Source organism: Pleurodeles waltl, chromosome 4_2 (genome assembly GCF_031143425.1).
Source record: "Pleurodeles waltl isolate 20211129_DDA chromosome 4_2, aPleWal1.hap1.20221129, whole genome shotgun sequence".
Classification (NCBI taxonomy): Eukaryota; Metazoa; Chordata; class Amphibia; order Caudata; family Salamandridae; genus Pleurodeles; species Pleurodeles waltl.
Genome location: NC_090443.1, coordinates 372,143,654 through 372,169,586, shown reverse-complemented (window position 1 = coordinate 372,169,586; position 25,933 = coordinate 372,143,654). Strand labels below are relative to the sequence as shown.

Below are 25,933 nucleotides of genomic sequence, written 5' to 3'. Positions count from 1 at the left end.
AGTGGCAGCTTCCTCAATGTGAGTGTCACTTTTCTCATCACGAGCGATCGCAGCCTACTGCGAGTGCTTGCGTTCAGAAATCTCGCTTGCCAACTTAGCGATTTCTCTGGCAAGCGTGAGCGAGAGAAAAAACTCCTCTCTACTTCACTCTGCAGAGCTTTTTGAAACACCACGCAGAACGCATAGTGCTGAAAACTGCGAACTCCGCCAGTGAGCAGAATTCTTTGTCCACCCCTACTAAAGACCCGGAACTGAACTCAACCAGAATGTTCGTGCAACTAAAAGTGTGTCAGTTAGCAATCTAGTGCTTCCCACCTCTTTAGATTCTACTGACCTGTTCCCCACAATCTCATGCCCCAGTGCACCTTATGTTTAACTGTGTGCCTGTGCTTAGCCTGATTTCGGGAAGAAAGAAAGAGTGGATGAATGCCTTTGGATTTAAAGTAAACCGTTAGTGCTTTCTGAAACATTGTGTGAGAAGTAAATTGAAAGAACCATTATTTAGTAGTCTTATCTAAACACACAGGGAAAACCGTTATGTATGCAAATTAATTGCCTGAATGTTACAATGTTTGGCTTTAGGATTGTCACATTTTGTAATAACTATAGTTTATTTTTGAAACCTAAAGCACATACAGAAGTCATCTATTCTTGTTCTGTTACAGTCAGGCTGTTGGTGCCGTTATCATAAAGGAAACAAAATGATCAGCATGTAAAATGTCATGTCATGTCATGCCATATCATGGGTTATTTCTATGACAGAACTGGAGGCTCTACAATGTTTGTCTAAAATGTTTGTCTGATGTATTTTTTAGGATCACAGTGATACACTGCTGCAGTCAGAAGTTTAGTTAAATAGACAATAAATGTCGTGGATAAAGGATAATAATCTCACAGAAACAGAGAAATAGGATTCTGAAACATATTCCTCTAATATTGGTGTTCTAAAACAATTGTTTAACTGAATAAACACTTAGTTGTAATAATGTAGTTCTATGTAGAGGGCTCTGTACTATATATATATATATATATATATATATATATACACACACACATATTTATACACAAAAACAAAAGGAGTGCCAATCCTATGCTTAAAAACCTTACTAGAAAAACGGACGTTTGAGGTGAGCAAATTTAGAGTGTCGTTGGTGTTGCAGGGTGCGCTTTATTGGAGCTGTTCTCTACCTAAACATAGGAACTACCGAGAGTTCTCTCTTCTGTTTGGCATAATTTATGCGTCACCCTATCCCAAGCCTGAAAGGGTTTTGTTTTGACTTATACTGGGTGCTCCCTTGTGTCTGGACAAAGCTAAACCTCTTTGAAGAGATGTAATGACATCGAAACATCGAAATACGTTTCAGGGGTTGCTTTCGCTCATTCCAGCTTGGATGGTATTTTACCAGTCCAAAGCTGTAATTCTGTGCCTAGAGTGGTGAAAGGCTTTTGTCATTTTACAGCTCAGCAAGGATGGCACTGGGTCGCTCCTATGCTTAAAGATTTTGCTGTACAAATGGCAAAAGACTTAGGGGGTCATTATGACCCCGGCGGTCGGTGGTAACATGGTAATAATACTGGCGTGGTGATGCTGCTGGCAGCAGCGCCACCTTACTGCCATCCGCCGGCATGGCCATAGCCGGATTTCCGACCATCCTTCTTGTGGAAATTCGCCTGCGGTCATAATATGGCAGACAGCTGGTAGCCGCGCGACGGACTTTTGGCAGCCGTCGCCACGGCGGTAGGCGGTTTTTTCCACCAATGTTGTAATGAGGGCCTTAGTCACTTACTAGCTCTGCATGGATGGCACTGTGCCAATCCTATGCTTAAAAACAATGCTAGAAAAATTTGAGGTGAGCAAATATAGAGCGTCACTGGTGTTGCAGGGTGCTCCATACTGGAGGTGCTCTCCACCTAAACTTGGAAACTACCCAGAGTTTTCTCTTCTGTTTTGCATAATTTATGTATCACTCTAACCTGAAAGGGTTTTGTTTTGATAGATTTATATAAATATATGTTAAAGGTATGATTTTCATCAGAAAGCTACTTTAATTCATCTGATATGATGAACCATAACTCCCTCCACCCTGCACTGCTCATGAACTCACAGATGATATCACACGTCATCATAAATTACATGATTGATGGCATCACTAGTGGCAGCACTTATCACCTCAACCTTGACATCAACCATATCACGAAGGATACAGAAATGATTGTTTGCGTATGTCTGGTCATATCCTTATGAGGTTTCATGGACTGTTATTTACTGCTATTAAATATGACCTCACTGACACTAACCTAAACTCTTGTAGTATGAACTATTAATGGATCCCCATAGTAACCATCATGATACCCAGGCAGTAATGAGCATTAATGTTGACTGCCAGCAATCAGCATGAATGCCCAGAGGCAGTAATCACCCTTAATGGTCCTAGGCGACGGGAACATGAAATTTTGTCTATGAGAGAAGACATGGTTTGTAAAAAGGTTAATTCTTAATTGAGCTGGATTTAAGTCCACTACAAGTAATAGAATCACTAACCTGGTAGGTCCAGTTGAAGGTTTCAGTGACTTAAACCTAAGCTCAACGACTGGTATCTATCGCACAGTGTAGAAAAGTTTGTTAAAGAAAATGTTTAAAGCATCCAGAGGCACCAAAACATTTAAAAATAAAAAAAACACATCACTCCAAATTAGAAATAAAGAGACAACATTTAATAAGCAAAATGACAACAAACTGACAAAAATCCAATAAAAGGAACCAGAGATAATAATTTTAGATGATTTAAGTAAAAATAGTGCCAAGAACCAAGAAATGTCAATAGTAATCCATGGTAGCAGTTATCCTAGATCTGGGAGTGATGTCAGCCGACCTACGATGGAGCGCAGGCCGGATACACCAACCAAGTTCACTCCAGTTGGAGATTCTACCTTGGAACGTATTCTTTGAAACAGAAGTCAAATTCTTCAGTGGGGCAAGGTTGCAGGCTGTATGCACAGCAGTACTCTTTAGCAGTTGAATGAGGTCCTATGGAAGGCATTGGGTTTGGTGGGAAACCTCAGAGTGGGAAAATTCACATTTTACACCAAGTGTAGTCCTCATGTCAGCCGTATACTTTTGGTGCCTTTGCCTGGTTAAGATTTCTAAGTTCCAACAAAGGGCCTCATTATGAGTGTGGCGGAGGAGATTACTCCGTCTCAAATGTGACAGATATGCAGACTGCTGTATTACAAGTTGCATAGGATATAATGGAATTTATAATACAGCGGGCGAGATATCCATCACTCATAAAGAGGCCCTTAGTCTCTTTTTTGGAGCTCAGAATCCTCCAATGGGGCAAGGGTGCAGGCTCTGTCCAATATGGAATTCCACAGGCTGGATTCCTTCTCACTGAGAGACCACTGAAATGGTTTTGCTGCTGCAGAAAAGCCTCAAACAGGGAATACCTGTTTCTTCAGCATAGCAAAGTTCCACCTGAATATGAATGGCTTTTGGGGGGGAGGCTTTTAGACCCTGTCCTCCACTGGTCTCAAAGTCCAAAGATTTTCCAAGTCCCAACTTTTCAGAGTTGTTAGGAGAAGCCCAGTGGAACACACAATCAAGGTTTCCAGGACCTAGGGTACAGCATTTGGGGATCAAGACTCACTGCAACAGAGGCCACCAGCAGGGTTTAGTCCAGGTCCAGTTACTACAGGGAAAAGGCCTCTTGCAGCATATTATGCCCCTACAGCCACGTCGACCACAGCTGACTCTAGAAGCTGATGCTGGGAGTTCACTTCTTTATCCTGGGTACAAGTGGGGGCAGGTTCAACCCTTCAGGTCCCATCATAGGTATCGAACAGTAAGTGCATTACTACATCTGGTCTTCCAAGAGAGTGCCTTACTTATGGTGGGCACCAGCTAGTGCATGGGGGTGACTCCTGGCTCATCCTTAACCAACAGGTAAAGGCACCTAAGAGAAGCCCTACCCACCTTGTCAGCAGTTACTGCTTACCCTGTTGCAAACAATCCTGCAGTGCACCTCAGTTCTACAATTCAAGATGGAGAAAGCCCTTCCTTTCTTCTGTAGAGCCTATGTGCACAATCAGAGGTGAGATCAGAGAAATTAGCAGACCTCCTCTGTGGTCACTCAAAAACTGGTTCTGGGTGTAGCTCCCCTCCCACAGGGTTTGATGCCAGCTTGTCGCGGGGCATAAAAGTTATCCTTCTCCAGGTCTCACCTTGCACTTACTTGTGAAAGGCAGCCCCCTTTACACGTTAATTAAATACCTGGGTCCACCCCTATCAAGTCTACCTGCCAGGGGAAGAAAAACACCTTCCCACACCCAGCCAATTGTCCCTGCACTGGGAGCAGTTTTCATACCTCATTAAGGCCAAGTACTGGGTAGGCAGCTGTAGGAGAGGTAATGCAAATTAGCTTTCAGGAGGTTCAAGCAGGGAAAAGGTAACTCTCTAAAAGTTATTTTCTAAAATATTTATTCAAAATACGGCTTTACCATTAGATTGGATTTGTAATAAATATAAAAAACAGAGGCCGAATCATTTATCTAGCTGGTCCCAAATTTGTAATAGCAGAATTAATAATTTATTCTAGACTCCAGTTTCCATTGGACAGCCAGAGCCCTTCCAAAATGAAAATTGCTTTTGGGGCTTAGACACATGTACCGGGCCCTGATTAGCAGTGTCCCTGAGTCAAAAAAACCTAACCATCACAACATCAGTCCAAAGGAAAATAGGTGTGTTTTTTTTTTTAAATCTCTCTTGGTGTTTGAGAATACCGGGAGATATTACAAGAAAAAAAGTAACACCATGAAATGTGTTGAATTACGCCACTATTTTGAAAATGGTAAAGTTTAGAAAAGAACGTCTTTGTCTCTAGCTTCTTAAATTAATAATGCTTTGTGGAAAGCAAAAGCGTCATAGGGCAGAGAGCAGTTAGTTATCACTTTTTTCAATCTCTACAGGGGATGTCATGATACAAAATTCCATGCTTCTTTCCAGCATTATCCAAGGGATGGGCAAGATGCTGTGTTCGCCTACTTCACTGCCTTTGCCCAAGGAGAGGAATGGATAGATTTGCCCACTTTCTGCGTCCTGGCCCAGCATACAGCTGCCCGATATGCTGTTCGCGATTGCAACAGCACACTGGGCAGTCATCAGCTGTGCCATTCCCCTTTCACCCAAATATATTTAGGGGTGAAGGAGGACAGGGCCAGTACATAATTGCCACAATGCCCTGCTCACAGATGTGTAAAGAACACTAGGGCAGCTGTGTACTGCCCTCTACATGCTCCTGAACCTTTTTACAAGACAAGGAGCAGCAGATCAAATTACACCTTTAGTAAATGTTTAAGAACATGTGTATACTTTGAGCACAATAGAAATTAAATAGTCCATTACAACCAATCATCGGTTTTAATCTGTAAACAGATAAAAGACATAGCATTACCTACTGCAAGGACACTCAGCCCAATCACATTGTCTCTGCCAGCCATTATTCCACTCAGAATACGATGGAAGACATCAACTTCGTTGACCACATTTATAAGGATGGAAGCGAAGCGGGAGTAGCAATCAGGGTTTTGAGGGACACACCGATTAAATAATGGGAAAGATTTACTAGAAAAAAAAAGAAGAAAAAATACCCACATTTATTTTACCGAAAAATATAATTAACATTTTATTTTACACCAATTGCAAGACTACTAATAATATTTTATTCAAACATTTTTGTCAGGTATTCACAAATGGGTTTCAATTCTGGGCCATCTGTCCTGTGGGTTTCCTGGGCAGAGCAGAAGCCAATGGAGCTAAATCCATCACTCCTCTCACTGGGTAGGAGTAGCAAGAGGTTAGCACCTTTTACAAAGAGGTTTCCTTGGTGTGGCCTTTGGGTTGAGGTCAGTGGCTGCCTCAGGTTCCTCCTTGACTAGCTGAGGTAAAGGGCTGTGGCTTTGCAGCCTCCTTGCCAAGCAAGATGGTCTAGAAGCGTGTGTGGAAAATGTCCTTTCTTTGTGACCCCATGAAACGGTCCACAACTCAGACCATTGGTGTACCCCCCACACACACACACACCCTAGGTTGGTACTGACAGATCTTGCTATGGTTTTCTAGGACTTGCAGGCATATATTGTAGCCCTTCCCCCACCTCTGCTGCCTTCTTGCAATATTGAAGGCAGGTTAAAGGGCAGTGAGGCAGGACGTGTCTTGGCTCCGCGACTAGCTTTTATCTCCCAATTTGCCAGGTGGGTCTAAATAAGCCCTTGGGTTCAAGCTCAGTGAATGGAACTACACATGAGCAATAGAGTTTCCATAAAGTGGTTGAATGCTCTGAATATTGTATTGACAAAGCAGTACTTATCTGCTTTTCCATGTTACAACAGTAAGTCGGAAACAAGCTAAATCGAAAAGAACAGTTGTGTAAAATGTATGTATGCTAGTCCTGGTGAACAGTTCATGTTCTTTGTAGCACAATATTTAATTACATTGATATAAGGGTGTGTACAGGTGCACCTAGTCAAACGAACAAACCGTGCACTATATCAATCATTTACAAACAGACCTACTATGTCATTTAGGAGAAAAGGAAGTTTGATCGAAGATGTGGCACCCTGAGCTGGTGTGGCAAACTAGTCTGCTTGGATTCCATTTGGCATAAAAGCAGTTGTGTAGGTCAAGTAACACACCTGAAGCCCATAGATTTAGCAAACAAATAGCAGGCGTAAACCATACTTTGGCACACACCGGCTACTCCTGAAGAGCCACTACACATGCCCATCATTCTACAAGAGTGTAAAGTATTCATACATCCACACCTCATTGTCGCAAATAAAGATAAGGAAACACCCCAACAGGAGAAACCAAGCAACAGATCTGAGCCTGAAGCTGTGCAATCATCTTTTACAATCAATGAAGCAGTTTATCGCCATGTGTTTCTTTTGTACACTTTGACTTGCATTTACAAACTGGTAAATTCAATTACTGTAACCTGTACAGATTGTAGTTTGATAGCTGACACATTGGAAAAACATGCAGGTGTGCACGGAATGGGCTATCAGTTTCCGTTTTAACTCGTTGCAATAAGTGTGTGGTCCACTAACGGTCAGCATTTCTAGGAACATCCATAATCGTGTGTGGTGTGTGCTGCTTCAAATAATTGCCCTTCCTTGATGCTTTGCCACTGGTTTATACTTTCCTTCGATTACGTCATGTTCGCAAAAGGTGCATCGTGGTCTAAAGTTTCTCTGTCATTCTACTGTTTTCTTTAACTTACCACATGCCGACATGAAACTGGCAGGTACATGCCAATTCAAAATATTAGATTGAGACAGCTGAGGATCTGTGACAAAACTGGGATACAACTAGAAATCATAACAAGAGACACTATTACATTTAAGAGTATAATCTAAAAAAAATTGTGGTGTTTTAAAATCAAAATCTGTACCAATTAACACCCAATTCGAGTCCTATATAAACTATCTCATTCCCTTCCAGGCACTATTACTAGGTCGGATGCCACTCTTGTCTCACAAACTTATCGGCTTCAACAACTTTTTCCGTTACTAGTACCAGAAAATCATTCTTAATACAATTAGCTTAATTGTTGTAATATTAACACACTTAATTTTGGCAAACAATTCACAATTAATACTTAAAATCCACGTATATAACATTTCTAAAACATCTCAGATGTGCAAAGGGGGCTTTAAACGTGCATTTGAACTAATGACCCTTCACATAAGTAATCACTGTAAAATCAGATCTCATCGGAGTACTTTGAAGACTAAGGCCCATATATAAAGGGAAATGAAGGAGCACGACGCTGCACCAACATTGGCAGCACCGTTCTCAGTCATTTTCACAACGCAGGGATCCACCGTATTTAATTGAACACAGTGCACCCATGTGTTGTCACCTGCGATGGTGCTAAATTTAGCTGCCAGCACAGAATGCAGCACACATAGAAAAAGCAAAAAATGAGGGGGAATATAAGTATTTCTCCTCATTGCGCCTTGCTAATGTCAACCCTGGGGTGGCGTTAGATTTTGGCACTGCCTTAGGTTTACGAAAACTCGTAAATCTGAGGCAGCATCAAAAATGCAATGGCATGCCCACTGCACGCCCCTTCCAGCAAAGGGCTGTATGTGAAGGGGTCGTAATTACAAGGTGGCGTTAAGCCACAAAAGTGGCTTGACGCCACCTTGTAAATATGGTGCAGGGCTTAGCGCCACCAGAGCGTCACAAAAAGTGACGCTCCGGTGGCGCTGGGGGCTCTTAAATATGCCCCTAAGACCATTAGCAAAAATTGTGTGAAAGGCAGAGCAAATTCCACAGCCTCCATTCTAAATAGTAGGTAGAGGATGCAAGGCACCAGCCTTCCTTGTTCTTCCAAGTATACTGGCTTCGGAACATAACCCTTTACTTACAATAGTATGCAAAGTACTCTCGCCAGCATATTGAGACCACAATTGCATGTCTGATCTACCAGTTTGCAGACCATGACTCCTGCATGCATTTGGAAGAATTATTGATCAAAATCTCAACAGGCTGAGATGCATTCATCCATTCATGACAAATACGAGGGTATGCCCAGTTCATCTTTGTGTTTATGAGAAGGGCTACAGTTGACTATATACAGTCCAAAATGAAAGCATGAAGATTGACCTTTTCAAAATGATCTTTAGGTCGTTCTGGTAAATGGAACACTTTAAGATGTTATGTTCATATTTAGAAGCATTTATCTTAGAGCCAGGCACTGCCACGGTTCAGTGCTTATCAACCTTGGACCGTCCTTATAATTTTTCACCAAAACATTCATTGTGGTTCCTCAGCTTGAAATCTATGATCACTAAGGCCTAATTCCAAATAAATAACTTGAATGGATGATGCCTGTAGGAGGCTGGACTGGCTTGTAGTGAGTACCTAGGGGTACTTACACCTTGCACCAGGCCCAGTTATCCCTTATTAGTGTATAGGGTGTCCAGCAGCTTAGGCTGATAGATAATGGTAGCTTAGCAGAGCAGCTTAGGCTGAACTAGGAGACGAGTGAAGCTCCTACAGTACCACTAGTGTCATATGCACAATATCATAAGAAAACACAATAAACAGATATACAAAAAAAATAAAGGTACTTTATTTTTATGACAATATGCCAAAAGTATCTCAGTGAGTACCCTCAGTATGAGGATAGCAAATATACACAAGATATATGTACACAATACCAAAATATGCAGTAATAGTATTAGAAAACAGTGCAAACAATGTATAGTTACAATAGGATGCAATGGGAACACATAGGGATAGGGGCAACACAAACCATATACTCCAAAAGTGGAATGCGAACCACGAATGGACCCCAAACCTATGTGACCTTGTAGAGGGTCGGTGGGACTGTAAGAAACAGTTAGGGTTAGAACAATAGCCCACCCCAAGACCCTGAAAAGTGAGTGCAAAGTGCACTAAAGTTCCCCAAAGGACATGGAAGTCGTGATAGGGGAATTCTGCAGGAAAGACACAAATCAGCAATGCAACAACAATGGATTTCCAAACGAGGGTACCTGTGGAACAAGGGGACCAAGTCCAAAAGTCACAAGCAAGTCGGAGATGGGCAGATGCCCAGGAAATGCCAGCTGTGGGTGCAAAGAAGCTGCTACTGGACAGTAGAAGCTGAAGATTCTGCAGGAACGACAAGGGCTAGGAACTTCCCCTTTGGAGGACAGATCCCTCATGCCGTGGAGAGTCGTCCAGAAGTGTTTTACTGAAGAAAGACTGCCAACAAGCCTTGCTAGCTGCAAATAGTGCGGTTAGGGTTTTTGGATGCTGCTGTGGCTCAGGAGGGACCAGGATATCGCCAATTGCGTCTGGGGACAGAGGGGGCGTCGAGCAAGACAAGGAGCCCTCTCAGAAGCAGGCATCACCCGCAGAAGTGCCAGAACAGGCACTACGAAGTGGAGTGAAACGGTGCTCACCCAAAGTCGCACAAAGGAGTCCTACGTCGCCGGAGGACAACTTAGGAGGTCGTGCAATGCAGGTTAGAGTGCTGTGGACCCAGGCTGGACTGTGCACAAAGGATTTCCGCCGGAAGTGCACGGAGGCCGGAGTAGCTGCAAAAGTTGCAGTTCCCAGCAATGCAGTCTGGCGTGGGGAGGCAAGGACTTACCTCCACCAAACTTGGACTGAAGAGTCACTGGACTGTGGGAGTCACTTGGACAGAGTTGCTGGATTCAAGGGACCTCGCTCGTCGTGCTGAGAGGAGACTCAGGGTACCGGTGATGCAGTTCTTTGGTGCCTGCGGTTGCAGGGGGACGATTCCGTCGACCCACGGGAGATTTCTTCGGAGCTTCTAGTGCAGAGAGGAGGCAGACTACCCCCACAGCATGCACCACCAGGAAAGCAGTCGAGAAGGCGGCAGGATCAGCGTTACAGAGTTGCAGTAGTCGTCTTCGCTACTTTGTTGCAGTTTTGCAGGCTTCCAGCACAGTCAGCAGTCGATTCCTTGGCAGAAGGTGAAGAGAGAGATGCAGAGGAACTCGGATGAGCTCTTACATTCGTTATCTAAGGGAATCCCCAAAGCAGAGACCCTAAATAGCCAGAAAAGAGGGTTTGGCTACTTAGGAGAGAAGATAGGCTAGCAACACCTGAAGGAGCCTATCCGAAGGAGTCTCTGACGTTACCTGCTGGCCCTGGCCCCTCAGAGCAGTCCAGTGTGCCAGCAGAACCTCTGTTTCCAAGATGGCAGAGGTCTGGAGCACACTGGAGGAGCTCTGGGCACCTCCCAGGGGCGGTGCAGGTCAGGGGAGTGGTCACTCCCCTTCCCTTTGTCCAGTTTCGCGCCAGAGCAGGGCTGAGGGGTCCCTAAACCGGTGTAGACTGGCTTATGCAGAAATGGGCACCATGTGTGCCCATGAAAGCATTTCCAGAGGCTGGAGGAGGCTTCTCCTCCCCTGCCTTCACACCATTTTCCAAAGGGAGAGGGTGTAACACCCTCTCTCGGAGGAAGTCCTTTGTTCTGCCATCCTGGGCCAAGCCTGGCTGGACCCCAGGAGGGCAAAAACCTGTCTGAGGGGTTGGCAGCAGCAGCAGCTGCAGTGAAACTACGGGAAAGGCAGTTTGGCAGTGCCAGGGTCTGTGCTAGAGACCCGTGGGATCATGGGATTGCACCAACAATGCCAGGATGGCATAGAGGGGGCAATTCCATGATCTTAGACATGTTACATGGCCATATTCGGAGTTACCATTGTGAAGCTACATATAGGTAGTGACCTATATGTAGTGCACGCATGTAATGGTGTCCCCGCACTCACAAAGTCCGGGGAATTGGCCCTGAACAATGTGGGGGCACCTTGGATAGTGCCAGGGTGCCCACACACTAAGTAACTTAGCACCCAACCTTTACCAGGTAAAGGTTAGACATATAGGTGACTTATAAGTTACTAAAGTGCAGTGTAAAATGGCTGTGAAATAACGTGGACGTTATTTCACTCAGGCTGCAGTGGCAGGCCTGTGTAAGAATTGTCAGAGCTCCCTATGGGTGGCAAAAGAAATGCTGCAGCCCATAGGGATCTCCTGGAACCCCAATACCCTGGGTACCTCAGTACCATATACTAGGGAATTATAAGGGTGTTCCAGTAAGCCAATGTAAATTGGTAAAATTGGTCACTAGCCTGTTAGTGACAATTTGTACAGAGAGAGCATAACCACTGAGGTTCTGGTTAGCAGAGCCTCAGTGAGACAGTTAGGCATCACACAGGGAACACATACATATAGGCCACAAACTTATGAGCACTGGGGTCCTGGCTAGCAGAGTCCCAGTGACACATAACAACCATACTGAAAACATAGGGTTTTCACTATGAGCACTGGGCCCTGGCTAGCAGGATCCCAGTGAGACAGTGAAAACACCCTGACATACACTCACAAACAGGCCAAAAGTGGGGGTAACAAGGCTAGAAAGAGGCTACTTTCTCACAATGCCACCTGGGTCTGCCCAAATGATCTATTCCAGGTCTTCCCTTTAATGTGGCAGTAGTTATGAAGTCCTCCAAGTCCCATGCCAAGGTTCATTCAAAGCAGTTGGAGTGACTTTTCCCTTAAAAGCCCATGTTGGGGGGGGCTAGCAAAAACCCTCACTACACTTTCAGCTCTCCTGGGATTGATCAACCTAATCTCACAACCTAATCCAAATAAATAAATTGTCTATAATAACAGCCCACATCATCACCACCTTATCTGCCCTTTGATACTTTCTTATTGAAGTCTACTGTAGGACATAACAATAAGGCGGTTGACACAATTCGTGGGCATAATATTACACTATTATAGACATTGTGCTACCTATAGATTTGTCCACCATTGCTTGGATTGTGAGGCAGGAGAGGCATAATTCACAAAAACTCTTACATAAATTGATATACTCACCAACCTGATTTGAAAATAAATCTTTCCCTCAAAATGCTCCAAACCCAATGCCATACATCATCCTCTAAAGATTTTACTTGTGGACAATGCATTAACTATATATCAGAACATAACTGATGATATCTGGTGACAATATCTTCATCTGGAATTTGCCACTGGGGTGATACCCCTTGAATTCTGGAAAAAAGACACTCACTTTACAAACTTCTTGAAGAAAATGCCCGAAGACAGTGCTACTCCCGCACTCAAGCTCAATCATGAATGTTATTATCTCTTAACCAGGTCATTTCCAAACATGAGACAGGCAGATTACCCCCAATCCCTTTTACGAGAACCACGAAAAACATGTGGAATTAATAATGAATTCATGTGCCACAAAATCTGGGCCAGAGACCTCAAACACATTGTTTCTGCTGTTAGACAACTTCCTAACTGGTTCCTGGTTCGAACATATAGACAAAAAACAATGTTAATCTCATCTCCTCCTATTATAACACTATGGGTCTCCTTCATGTATGACTGATGAGATGCATGTCTTTTTACACTTCCATACTTCATTCATGGCCACTGTCATTTTACCTTTTCTTGCAAAACAAGTTAAAGATTTCAAGATTGTGAATTCTATATCCACTCCTATCTCCCTGCTTTATGAAAACTTTCAAGATTCTGTCTAATCCCCAGGAATGTTCAGTGAACCACTAAGTAGCATGATAAAAAATTGGGGATCTCATTCCATTAATATGTGGGTGATACATTATTGTATTTTAAAGCCTCTGAAGACCAGATTACGCTCCCCTCTCTAAATGTAAGGTGTCTAACCAGGCTTGGATGTCCTGAACACTCTCAAAAAAGAACCCAGACGTAATTGAATTTTTACTATGAAACTATTCCTACTTTCCTTTCTGTTTTTAAACTCTTTGGCAATATTCAAATCATGGGTGGTAATCATGCTCCTGAAAATTAACTGGGAATCATACTTGACTCTTAACTCCAACCTCAATATTATAGGCATGGAAAATAATTTCAGTATCATGTCCCTGTGCTTAAAAACATTAAAGGCTATCACCTGGATGAAGACCAGTGCTGTGCGGTGCAGACTCTAGCCTTATGAAGACAAAATTACGGAAATGCCCCCTAAATGTGTTTTCCAAATACAGAATTTTACCCTTGAAAATCATAAAAGGTGTCACTATCTGATCCCTTTTGGGTGTTCACATCAAACCTATTATGCTATTTGGTATTTAAAAAGTACAAAACTACTGGAAGAGGTATTCTGGCACTAGCAAAAGAAAACACAATTGCGAATAGACTTAGGGGGTCATTCTGACTTTGGCGGGCGGCGGACGCTGCCCGCCAAAGTTACCCCGTCAAAAGACCGCTCCGCAGTCAAAAGACCGCGGGGGTCATTTCGACTTTCCCGCTGGGCCGGCGGGCGACCGCCAAAAGATCGCCCGCCGGCCCAGCGGGAAAGGCCCTGCAACAATGAAGCCGGCTCCAAATGGATCTGGCGGAGTTGCAGGGGTGCGACGGGTGCAGTTGCACCCGTCACGATTTTCACTGTCTGCAATGCAGACAGTGAAAATCCTTGTGGGGCCCTGTTAGGGGGCCCCTGCACTGCCAGTGGCATGGGCAGTGCAGGTGCCCCCAGGGGGCCCATGACACCGGTTCCCGCCATCCTGTTTCTGGCGGTGAAAACCGCCAGAAACAGGCTGGTGGGAAGGGGGTCGGAATCCCCATGGCGGCGCTGCAAGCAGCGCCGCCATGGAGGATTCCCCCAGCCGGGGGAAATCCGGCGGAAAACCGCCTGACCCGGCTGGGCGACCGCGGCTTCAAAGCCGCGGTCGAAATACTGAGTGAAGCACCGCCAGCCTGTTGGCGGTGCTTCAGCCGGCCGTCGGAATGAAGCCCTTAATGTGAACCTGCAAACAGACCTACACATTTCACCTCATGACCTTTTCATAACAACTCTGGTTTTTAGTGCTTTACTAAATTTGAGAAGGTTAATTTGCTCTTTCCTAATGCTGCTGCAATTGAAAAAGTCCGTCCTCAAAGCAAAGACTACTGAAAACATGGCATCACCAATACAGATAGATCTCAAAAAGCTTGAGGATGATAAAAGTAGGAAGTTATTTTCAAGCATTGGCTAATTAGGGGAGTGTACAGCGTGATATACTAAGCAAAGTGATTTGAAGATATGTTCCTTTACCATAAGCCAGCAAAGAGTAGCCAAGGCAAAATATGGTCTCTGGCTCTTCAGTGCAGGGGCTAGTCTATTCGCATATTTCTAGCCCAACTGAAGTCTGAGCTGAAATAGGCAGGGAGGTCAAGCTACATTGCGTTACAATAGCCTAAAAGATATAAAGACATTCAGAATCATTACTTTGTGGGGGAATAAAAATAGGCAGAGAATCCTCTTCAGAGTTCTAAATTGAAGAAAAAAAAAAACACAAACTGACCACCGACCTAATCTGGTCAGTCACAGAAGAGATAAAGTGGGATTTTACTTCCAAATTGTTTGCTGAGGGCGTAGCCTCGGATGCTTAAACCAATGCTCCTGTTTCAGACAAGGTAAACCAGGCCTGAAAAATAGCTGGATAGCGGGTGAAAGACACTAAGATATGTTTGATCAAGACACTGTCAAAGCATTTGAACAGTTGAATGAAGAAAGTGCCCTTATGGAATAACAAGTTTCAGGTATTTACAATGAAGTAACTGGCTCCTCAATCCAAGAAACAAACAAGGGGGGTTTCACAACCCTGACTACCTTTGAGAAATATTTATTGAGCTGTACTGGAGAAAAAAAGCTAACTCCAAAATTTACGGCATGTTAAACGTTAGAGAGTGAGGAATTTAAGTTTCATTACTCCTGGGGAAAAGAGCTACATTTGATGAGAAACAGTGGGAGCACATTCTGATCCAGACAAACAATTGTGTATCTTGTACCAGGGGAAGAGAGACAATGCTTAAATACTTTACTGATGGTATTACACCCAGACAAGGCTGAGGCAGATGCGGGGAGCGGAGGGGCTGGGGGGGGGGGAGGAAGGGGGTGAGAATGTGATTTTGGAGAGAATATAGAGAGAATAGGACTTTAATGCATATCCTCTGGTCATGACCATGATTAAAACCATTCTGGAGTTCCATTCTCGTAACAATAGAAGAAATTACAGACTCAAAGCTGGCAAGATGTACTGCAGTGATACTGTTGAGATGCCCGGCCGTGGACATTTACCCACTTCAAGGTAGGAAGGGTTGGCTTATCTTCCATCTGTTATTAGTAGCCAAACAAACAACCTCCTCGCTCAGGGATCAGCAGATGGCCCGAACACAACACAAATGGATTGAACATTTGAGATGGATTTTGGGAATAGAGAACATATCAAGAGTGGCTCAATGTGAGAAAAATACTTTACAAAGCAATTGAGCCTTTGGCTCGATTTCTTCAGCAAAGACTATAAAGAACTATATTGTACCAAAGGATCAGAGTATTAAAGATATCGAACCATTTCAAACTAGAGGATTATTAATTTACAGTCTCGCAGAAGAAAACTGAGCTACTACCCTCAACATATGAATAACCATTCTACATGGGAACGGGAAAGGGGTTTATTGACTTGTGCAATGTGGACCCCACCGCGTTCCCAAGTGGCTGGATCGATGGGCAATTGCAGAGTATCTGCACTCTATCGCAGCAGCCCTCAGGGCAGGGTCAGCAAGATGAGTGGGGTAGCAAACCTGCCGCTCACAGCTTCTTGGGGGTCCAGTGCCAGTTGTGCAGAGTCTTGAAGAGGCACAACTTTGGGTGGGCCTCCCTTGTCCCATGATCAAATGCCTTTAAGAGTTCAGCCCAATCCTCCTCCTTGTATTCCATTGGCAGCAGGGTCTGCCATTTGACACTGAGGGTGGTGAGGAGGAGGCAGGAGAAAAGTTGCTGGCTTAATAGTCCGTAAAACCCAGACGTAACTCTATGGAAGCGCCCCCACGCCCTATAATGGGAAACCACCAGGGAAGGTCCAAGGTTGCGAGCCCAGGCAACGCCAAAGGCAGAGCTGGAGTTGGAGATATCTCCACTACTGTTGGTGGGTTAGGCCTAATTGCGAAGAGCCATGAACAGGTTGCGAGCGCCTCCATCAAGAACCTGGTGCAGGCTGCTGGTGCCTGTCGATCACCATGCATCGCAGCCCAGAACCCTTCCCTAGATGCAAAGGCCTGCGTTCCCCCATAAATGGCACATGCTTGTGCAGGAGGGGTTCACATCTAAGAGGCAGTAGGCTCCATGCCAGATATTCAGCATGGAAGGTACAATTGGGTTGGTGGGGCGCATCTAGGGTCCCCAGTCCCTGTAGAGTGGTTGTAGACCCTCCCGGCTAGCCAGGAGGGAACCCTCTGTCATAACCCACAGGGTCAGCTCCGGAGTACCAGGGAACATGTAAGCTAGTGGGATAGATGCAGAGCAAGGACATAATGCTCTACTGAAGGAATGCCCATACCACTGCACAAACAGTGTGCTAGGAGTTTGGATCAGGCCAGGCGAGAACGGTTGGACCCCCAAACAAAAGAGCAGATGCCACCATCCACAAATTTCAGGATGATCAATGGGACCAGCAGTGGCGGCCGGTGACCCTCAACAGTGGAGGGTCATCAAGCCGGCTGCCAGCCCAATGGCAGACACGTTAAAAAAAATCACAATGCCTTTAGGCTAACATTCCAAAGCTCTCAATCATGGCTCATTATTACAACTGCCCAGCCATGACTGGGGGCTCTGGAATTAAAGCTGAAGGCAATGTGAGTTTCTCACAGTGCCTGTTAGTGTGCCAAAAGGAGAAAGAAAAATGTATTTACCAATGCTCCTCATCACGATGGCACATCATGGAGCCTCAGCCAGCTCCCTTCTCCAAATCCCAACATTGCTTTCATGCTGGAAAGTATCAGCATGAGAGCAGCGCCAGGTTTGGCTGGAGCGAGCTGCCTCAGTGCTCTAGCAGGCACAGGGGGCCTGTGTCTGCTCTTCACCCTGCTGTCTAAGGCAGCTAGGTGGAGAGGTTTACACTGCGCATGTGAGGCTGGCCTGCTCAAAACAATCGGCCAAACTGAAGTGCGTAGAGTAAACTGAGCACTTTATTACCATTTTTTTTTCACATTTGCTGCCCTGGCAGCAGGGGGGTGAAGCTTCTCTACCCTAATGGGGGTGGGGTGGCACCACTGGGGAGCAGAAAGGGCAGCATGCTGAGTACGTAGGTGAACCACGGTAGTGTCACCATTTGGCCAGCCTGCACTCTCCCCCACATAGATAGTCTTTGGTCAGACCATTTGTCAAAGTAAAGGTTTTATGCGGGTTATCAGGGGGTCCAGGTTACCTGTTATCATGTGAATCCCCCCCCTATTGATATAGACCCCAAGATATTTAAGGTGCAAAGTTTTTCAGTGAAAGAGATTACCAGATATCGCCACACACATTGTCATTCACAAGAGGGGTGGAGCTTCACTTTTCTCTCAGTTCACTTGGTGCCCAGAGAGTGCCACGAAACCAGCGATGATGTCCAGCAGGGCAGAGAGGGAGCAAGGGAGGTCTGTGAGGGTGAGTAGCAGATCATTCACGTAGAGATATACCTTGGATGTCCCTTCTGGTATGTGGACACCTGAAAGCAACTGGGATTGACGAATAGAGGCCACAAGGGGTTCCATCGTTAGGAGGAACAACAGCGGTGACAGGGGACCCACTTCAAAACAGAAACTGCTCTGACAGGAAGCCGCTGCTTTCGACCTGGGCCGAGGGAGTGTCAAAGAGCTAACGGGTTTTGGAGATGAACCCTTTCCCCAGGCCAAACCATTGCAGGGTCGCAAACAGGTATCCCCACTCTATACGGTTGAACACTTTCTCGGCGTCCAGGGAAGAGGGGGAGTGCCTCATCCGGGAGGTGATTGGAAGCCCAATGGGTGTGCCCAAGGGTGCGGAGAAGATTTCCTGAGGAGCGGCAGGGGACAAATTCCATCTGTGTGTGGTGAACCAGGGTCAGGATCACTTTACGAAAACGAGCTGCTAGGACACCAGTGAGGATTTTGATGTCCCCGTTGAGTAATGAGGTGGGTCTGTAGCTGCTGCAGAGGAGAGGATCCTTGCCCTGCTTGGGGAGGACCGCTATCACTGCTTTGTTTGAGATGGAGCAAATGGAGCCCTCTGTTCAGCTTCACGGAAGGCACCATAGAGGGTGTTGACTACGTTTCCTCCCACCAGCTTATAAAACTCCACAGGAAGCCCTCTCTCCCTGGAGCCCTATGGTGGGAAAGGCTGGAGTTGGCTTGCACAATCTCGGTCTTGCTGATCTCCCCTCTAGCAGAGCTCTGCTGGAATTGTTAAGTCTAGGAAGGTATATGCTGTCGTAAAAGGCCTCCATGCGGGTATGGTCCGCTGTCACTTCCGGCGTATAAAGCGTCTGGTAGAAGTTGGCGAATTCATTTAATATATCCTGTGGACGTTTGAGTAGCGAGCCACCTGCGGAGTGTATGGTGGGGATAGTAAGTGCAGCCTTTTGTTGTCGCAGCTGTGATGCCAGGAGGCAACCAGACTTCTCACACTGTTCGCAGTGGTGGCCTTTAAGCCTCTGAAGTGCGTACTCGTCCTTAGAGGTGAACAGGGTGTTAAGGTCCATGAGTGTCTTCTTCAATTGGTGGCGGATGCCGGAGGAGGGCTTCGTGGTGTAGAGGCACTCGAGCATCGTGATCTCTGTCTTCAGGTCTTTTTGTGGGGCTGCCCATCGTTTGTTGTCTAGGGCCATGTCTCTCATGAGCTGTCCATGGATAGTAGCCTTCGCAGCCACCCACAAGACCCTGTAAGAAGAGACCGAGCCCTTGTTGTTGATCAGGTACACAGGGACATGGGAGCAGAGTTGTTTTTTGCCCTGCGGGGTACAATAGCGAGCCACATTCAGGTGCCACAGCTTGCGGCCTGGGGAGGCTAAGCCTAGGTCCAACACGAGCAAGACTGTGGAGTGGTCAGACAGCTCTGCCTCCAGGATCCGTGATTCTCTGGTATAGGCCACCATTCGGTGGGAGAGCAGGAAGCAATCCAGTCTGGATTGGGTGCCATGTACTGTGGATAGGAAGGTGTATTCCCTATCTGCTGGATGTGAAAGACTCAAGTGATCAGTCAAGAGTGATCACATATTACAAGGTTCAGGAGGACTCCGTTTGTGTTGCTTCCAAAGTCTAGGGGCCCAGTGCGGTCCATCACTGCATCGCGCTTTAGGTTTTAGTTGACCCCGGTGAAAAGGTGGAAGGCGCAGATTTCTGTGAGAAGAAGCGACACTTGGAGCCCGTGGGAGTATAGAGCGAACCAATAGCGTCCATTCCCCATTTTGCAAAAAATGTAGTGAATGTCCAGGTCAGACCAGGAACTGACGACAGTGACGGGCAGGGACTTTCATATAAGAATCTCAATGCTGCATTTCCTGGGAGGCCGAACCAAGGTGCAGTCACCTCTGGACAGCTGCTGTGAATCACTAGTCCTGCTCAGTCACGTCGCAGTTTTTTAGACTCCAAGCGCGAGAGGTGGGTCTCTTGTAGTACAGCCATGTCCACTCATTTGGACTGCAAGTAAGAGAGCACCTTCTTGAGCTTTCTGTAGTGCGTTAGGCCTTTGACGTTCCATCCTTACAGTGGTGTATGGGGAAGAGGATGACGGTGAGTCATAGGGCATCTGAGGCAAGAAAGGGGTGGTATGGAGCTGTGTAGGTGGGAGAAAGAGGGAGAGAGAGGGTAGAGAGGGAGAAAAGAAGAGAGAGAGGGATGGGAAGAGTATGGTGTAGGGGCTCCTAGAGTATGAAGCGGGTGGAGCTGTCCAGTGCTTGGGGAGGAGGGCAGTATGAACCAACTCCAGATCAGAGGAAAGCCTCAAGGAACGCCTAAAGCTGTTAACCACAGGTCTTCGCTTGCGGCACTAGCATGCCGGAGGGGCCACAGTGAGGGGCAGGAGGAAAAACACACTCACTGAGATGCAAGGATGAGATCAGAACTGGGTCATAAGGGGGAGGTGTGGATCTACATCAGGCCGTGGTGCACTTCCCATGTTATCCCGATGGTGACAGGCGATTCCGACTTGTGGTGGGGGGCAGCCAATGCTAGATTGGTGGCCCATGTCGGGTGGTCCATCAGGCCTGTCAAGTGAGATGAGGAGGTCGGGATTGTTGGAGTGTGTGGTCGGGGGAGTGATTGGCAGGTGGCGCAAGGCCAGGGGAATAGCGAGAGGTAGGAGGTCACTGGGTAGGTGTTTGGGGGGGGGTTATGCGCTCTCAGGGTTACATGCACAGCCCCGCGGAAGGTGTGGCAGACATAACATGAACAGCCCCAATTGGGTAAACAACAGCAATCATCACAGAATGATGCAGAAGCATGCATGCTTGTAGCAAGAGAGAACAGTGCAACCAAGAATACAATACATCATTTGTAATACATTGTGGCTATTGGCCGACATGCAATAACAAACTGACAACATAGACAGCCTTAGAAGTTGACATGGAGATGCATGCTGTATACCTGTCTGTCCAGCGACACGAGGTCAAGGGTCGCTGAGCATTGCATCTAGTCTAGTTCAGATCAGGGGAAGCAGCAAGCCACAAGCAGAGCAAGGGACTTCCCGGCCAGAGCACTCACCTGGTCAGACCTGGTGTGGGGGGGCTGTCTGGGTAGGCCGCAGTGTTATGTGGGGGCTGTGGCTTAGGCTCCCCCATCCAGGCCTCTGCATGTGACTCCAGGTCAGGCTGACAAGTTGGCAGCCAGCCACAGAGGTCATGAAGACCATGCGCAACTTCGTGCTGCTCCCCTCTGCCTTTCATGCTGCCATGATAAGAGGTAAGTGGGGGGCAGCTGTGCAGGTCTTCGTAGGCCGGCCCATAGAGTTTGTTTGCTATTGAGGGCCTTCCATCTGCTGCAGGCTGTCAAGGCTGGTGTCCTGTTGCAGGTGAGCAGGTGATGCAGCCGGGCAATCGTGTGCAGGGGGAGGGTGGCTGGAACAATTAAGTGCGGCCCCTCAGAGGGCGCTCAGCGTAGGGGCTGACGTCGCTTCTGGGGTGGATGCAAGCAAGCAGAGGTGGTACTACAGGCTGCTGCTTCAGGCCTAGTCTGTGTTGTCTGGTACAGCGGGGCCCGCGGGTATACCGGCAGGTGGGTGTCCAGTGCCTCAAGACCTCGCATTAGACACCGCAATGTGGATCTGGCCCCCCTGCTACATCGGGGGTGAAGAGGCCATGAGTGCTGATGCCCCTATGGCCATGGTCGAACTGCTGACCTTTGCTATTCCACCCCGCGCGGAGCCGTGCAATTTAGTGGCCATCTCTCTGCGTGGCCAAACCACACCCCCACTGGAGATTTTTAGTACTGGTCTCAGTTTCACTTCCCATTAAAGCTATTCACAGTAAGGTAAGTAGAAAGCTACACACAAAACATTATTTTGTCTGCAACATCATTCTGCCTTGTCAGTCCTGTGATCTTTGCAGCAAAGCTAATGTAGGTCTGGAAACACAGAATTAAAATAAAAAAAGAATCACAAACATTCCATTCGTTTTTCCAGGGGTCTGCAACTAAAATATGGAGCTCAATCCACCTGAATTTAATTTGGCACCTTTCTTGACCACATTCAGTCATAAAAAAACATGCGAAAGTCGAAATTTTAATGTGAAGGTTGGAGCTTTTTGTGTCATTTTATTTCTACAAGAAGAAGCAATATGCTAAACTAAAAAATATCACTGTCTTTTTTGCTCCTAATACATGATCTCATGCTGTTGGCACGTACCAGTGCTGCTTCAATTGAGGCCATCATAGATTCCGTTTGCTGTATGTACTTCTACTGCTCCCACGAATCAAGACAAGGACACCAACTTAATTTTTTATCTTCAAATTTCTTCATATTTAGAGAGCATCTTCCAATTTACCTTTTTTTGCATAAATGTACTTTATTATTCTGCTAATAACAATTATTTTTTTATATATAGTCATGGACCCCCTGAGTAGGCGTTGCGGCATCTTAAAGGTCCGTAGGCCATAGGTTTAGAACCACTGGTATTAAGAATCTCTCGGGAGGTTTTTAGTGGCATCTTCGCAACCTTTCTGCCCAAATCATTAATTTCTGTCATTAAGATGCCATCTGTGGGTCCCTTAGTTACTGACATCCTTATTCCTAACTTAAGACATGTGTGTCTCATGACCTTGGATCCACAAAAAAAGGAATACTATGTAATCACCCTACGGATCTCCCAATCTTTAGGAATAACTACCAATTTTATCTCTATCGTTCAAAAATAGGTGGTTGGGGAGAAAACACATGACCCTACAGCTGCAAGGCGCTCTGCTCGGAAAGCCCCTATGGGTTCTTTTTTTTTTCAAGTACAGAGTGGTCCCACTGGATTCGCCTCATCCTCTCTACCAATAATTTTACTTCAGGTCAATCTTTCATCTACTGTTCGACCATCTGTTTACATGTTACACCTCCTCTTACATCAGTCCAGCTTGCAGAAACATTACTCCCATTACTAGAACATAAATCTTTCTCAACAGAAATATAATATTGTTTAGTTCCTGTACTACACGTGCCTCCTTTTACCACATACATTATTTATGATTCAATAAGAGACTCGGGGGCACATTTGAAGTTTGGTGGAGTGGGAGCCCAGCGACATATCAATGCACCTCACTCTCCACCAAACCTTTGAGAACCCTGCATCATTTAGAGGTGAGTGAATGGTCACGTTTCTGATGAAGAAAATTACTGTCTCTCTGACAGTATTTACTGTATTCCTACTTATACCACAGCCTGCAGTTTGGAAAAAAATAGTTGCATTGTACATGTAGGGGTTTTGAATAACATACCGTTCAAGGTAACAATATTGTTTATCAATCATTAGTCAGTCATTAATGTGTCTTAACAATACAGGGAGTCAACTAAAGCAGTAAAATTTAAATCCTTCCTCGAACAGAGATTGTCTGGGGATAAAGCAACCAGGTCGACAGATGGATCATATTTTTTCTGTCACCATTTGGAATGTTTTACATTTCTCAGCAATCACATGAAAACCTGGTGACTTCAGGATCTTCACTTGCAAACTTGTAAGGCAGCATGTTACTAATATGTAGGGCTAGATGTGAAAGCATGATGACCATAGGCCTTGTCATACGACACATTCTGCGCCAACATTTCATGGCATATTTTAATTGATTGATCGTTCTGTATTTTGAAAACACAATTGGTTGTGGATAGAAAAATACAGGTTATTTATACAGAGGGGCCTTTAAACCAGCTGCTTTGTTGGATTTCCACATGTAATCCAAGTGACGACGATTCTTCTTGGTGTTTAATGATATTACTACATGAACTGGGTCTAAGGAGATAACAATGGCAGATATGTCTCAATATGTAACAACTTGGCAACTGAATTTATTTATGTGTTGGCCCTGAGTAACCAATACAGTGTCATCATTACTTGGTCTTGGAAAAAGCATAGTTTTTGTCTCACACCTAAACTACTGTGAAGAACATTTTAGAACACTTATGGCAATTTAGATGGAGAATCAGAATCTTTACTTGAAAGTGTTTCTGGATTCACACGCTGCGCTGTCCATCATTCCGTCATCTAGTGGTTAGGTCCGAAATTATCTCTTTTTAATTTTTTTTGTGAACTTTGACATTGACCATTAGGGCCTATGACTCTCCGCAAATATCATCGGATGTACACCCCTCAAGCCCCTCTGCCACCTAATGCCTTACCCTTTTTCAGAATCCTTAATGTGACTTCATCTTTCATGATGGGAGCATGTAGCGTGAGAAGGTCCTTATTGATCAGGGTATAAATCGGCATTACATAAAAGAATGTTATCGTAAGCTAATGATGATTGCATGGGTCATATCATTTTGATGAATAGTTGGCACACCAATTGTTTACTTTGTTCGCACCTCCTACTGTCTTGTCTTGTCGGTCAGTTTTAAAAACAACAAACACGTCTGAATACTGCTGATATTTGACCAAAGTTGCCAGTAGCTTTTTGGTCACGCCTTGTGCAAAGGACTGCTTACTTTTTACAAAGTATTTGTTGGCTCTCATGCTAGTGAAATCTTTTAGAAGAGTCCTGGGTCTTGAAATGTCTGAATTGCAATATCCTAATCTTCCTGTTTGTCTCACTACTACAACACCTTGACATTTCCAAGCAAGATACACATGGACACTTCTTTACCCACAACAGTGTATATGCAGTCTGAAGGAATGCTTTCAGTGTGTCTAAACCTACCAATGCTGAAAATTCCCCATTGCCACTGGTCTCCTAGAATCTATAATAGCCGAAGACATTCAGATATAAATCTATGAGTCTTACAGAGTAGTTAAATTCAGGCTCCACCATGGGGGCTGGACAGGATCATAAAGCAGAAAGAGTGGTGGTGTCATAATGGCAAGGTCAAACATGGTTAAGGGGAAGCTAGAAATATCACACCCTCACAATACATGATACTCCATTATAACCACACAAAAGAATGATGAACGGAGTGCTGAACAATGCACACACTCACCCCCAATTGCAGACCAGGGTTTAATCCATTGTTCTTTTGCTCACCATGCCACCCCAGTTTGGACCCAGCCACATGAAAATCAATCTTGACCCTGTTCCTCATGGGAACAGTCTAGCCCGAACTGCCAAGCCAGGTCCTCCATGGACCAGAAACAAACATCCTGGGAACGGTTTCACGGTATCACCCTTCATCAATTAGGCTAGCTTGAATCCAGTGGCACCGTGAGCAAGGGACCCACGTCTGGGCATACCCTTCCCACTTAGGGCAACTTTAGCAACACAAAAGGATGATGGATGGAGTGCTGAACAATGCAAACACTCACCCCCAGTCACAGATCTGGGTTAATCCATCGTTCTTTTGCTCACCATGCCACCCCAGTTTGGACCCAGCCATATGCAAATCAGTGTTGATCCTGTTCCTAATGGACCATTTTATCTTTAAGTCCTTACACACTCGTTTTAGTAATTTCCATTACAACATTAGTATTAGAGAATATTTACCTTATGCAAGGTTCTTATTTTTCTACATTAAGGTATCACTGAACATAGATGGTTGAATCCAGGCCCCATGTTCAGGGTAACCACAATGACAAAATATACATAATAACAATATAAATGGGATATATGTTCATATAAATTATGCATTAGCCCTAAAATTAGGCATGGGTTGCCGGTACACCTGCAATCATTTTAGTTTTAGTCACACCAACATTAAAAGCCCTCCAAGAGAAGCTCAGAAATTGAAGCATATGAAATATTACCTCTCATCATTACCTGGGTGGAATGGGCAGATCAGGGCACAACTCAGCCGCTTTTGGATCTTTTGCGTAGTCTGTGTAGTTTAAATTATAAACGCACAAAAATGAACCTATGCCAATGATATAAATAAAGAAATGGTGTGTCAGATTCGGTTGTCACATAAAATATTTAAACTGATTAATTATTGTGAGCAATTAATAACAGTCT

At 45.3% G+C, this 25,933-nt stretch overlaps 1 protein-coding gene across 1 annotated transcript in view; it reads right to left on the bottom strand.

Moving 5' to 3' along the window:
• SLC44A3 (solute carrier family 44 member 3) overlaps positions 1-25,933 on the bottom strand; it is a 556,605-nt gene that overhangs the window by 302,017 nt on the left and 228,655 nt on the right. The window contains exons 5-6 of the mRNA XM_069231480.1: positions 25,742-25,835; positions 5,451-5,620 (exon numbers count right to left, since the gene is read on the bottom strand). Coding sequence (XP_069087581.1) covers positions 5,451-5,620; positions 25,742-25,835 — 264 coding nt within the window. The remainder of the gene's footprint in view (positions 1-5,450; positions 5,621-25,741; positions 25,836-25,933) is intronic.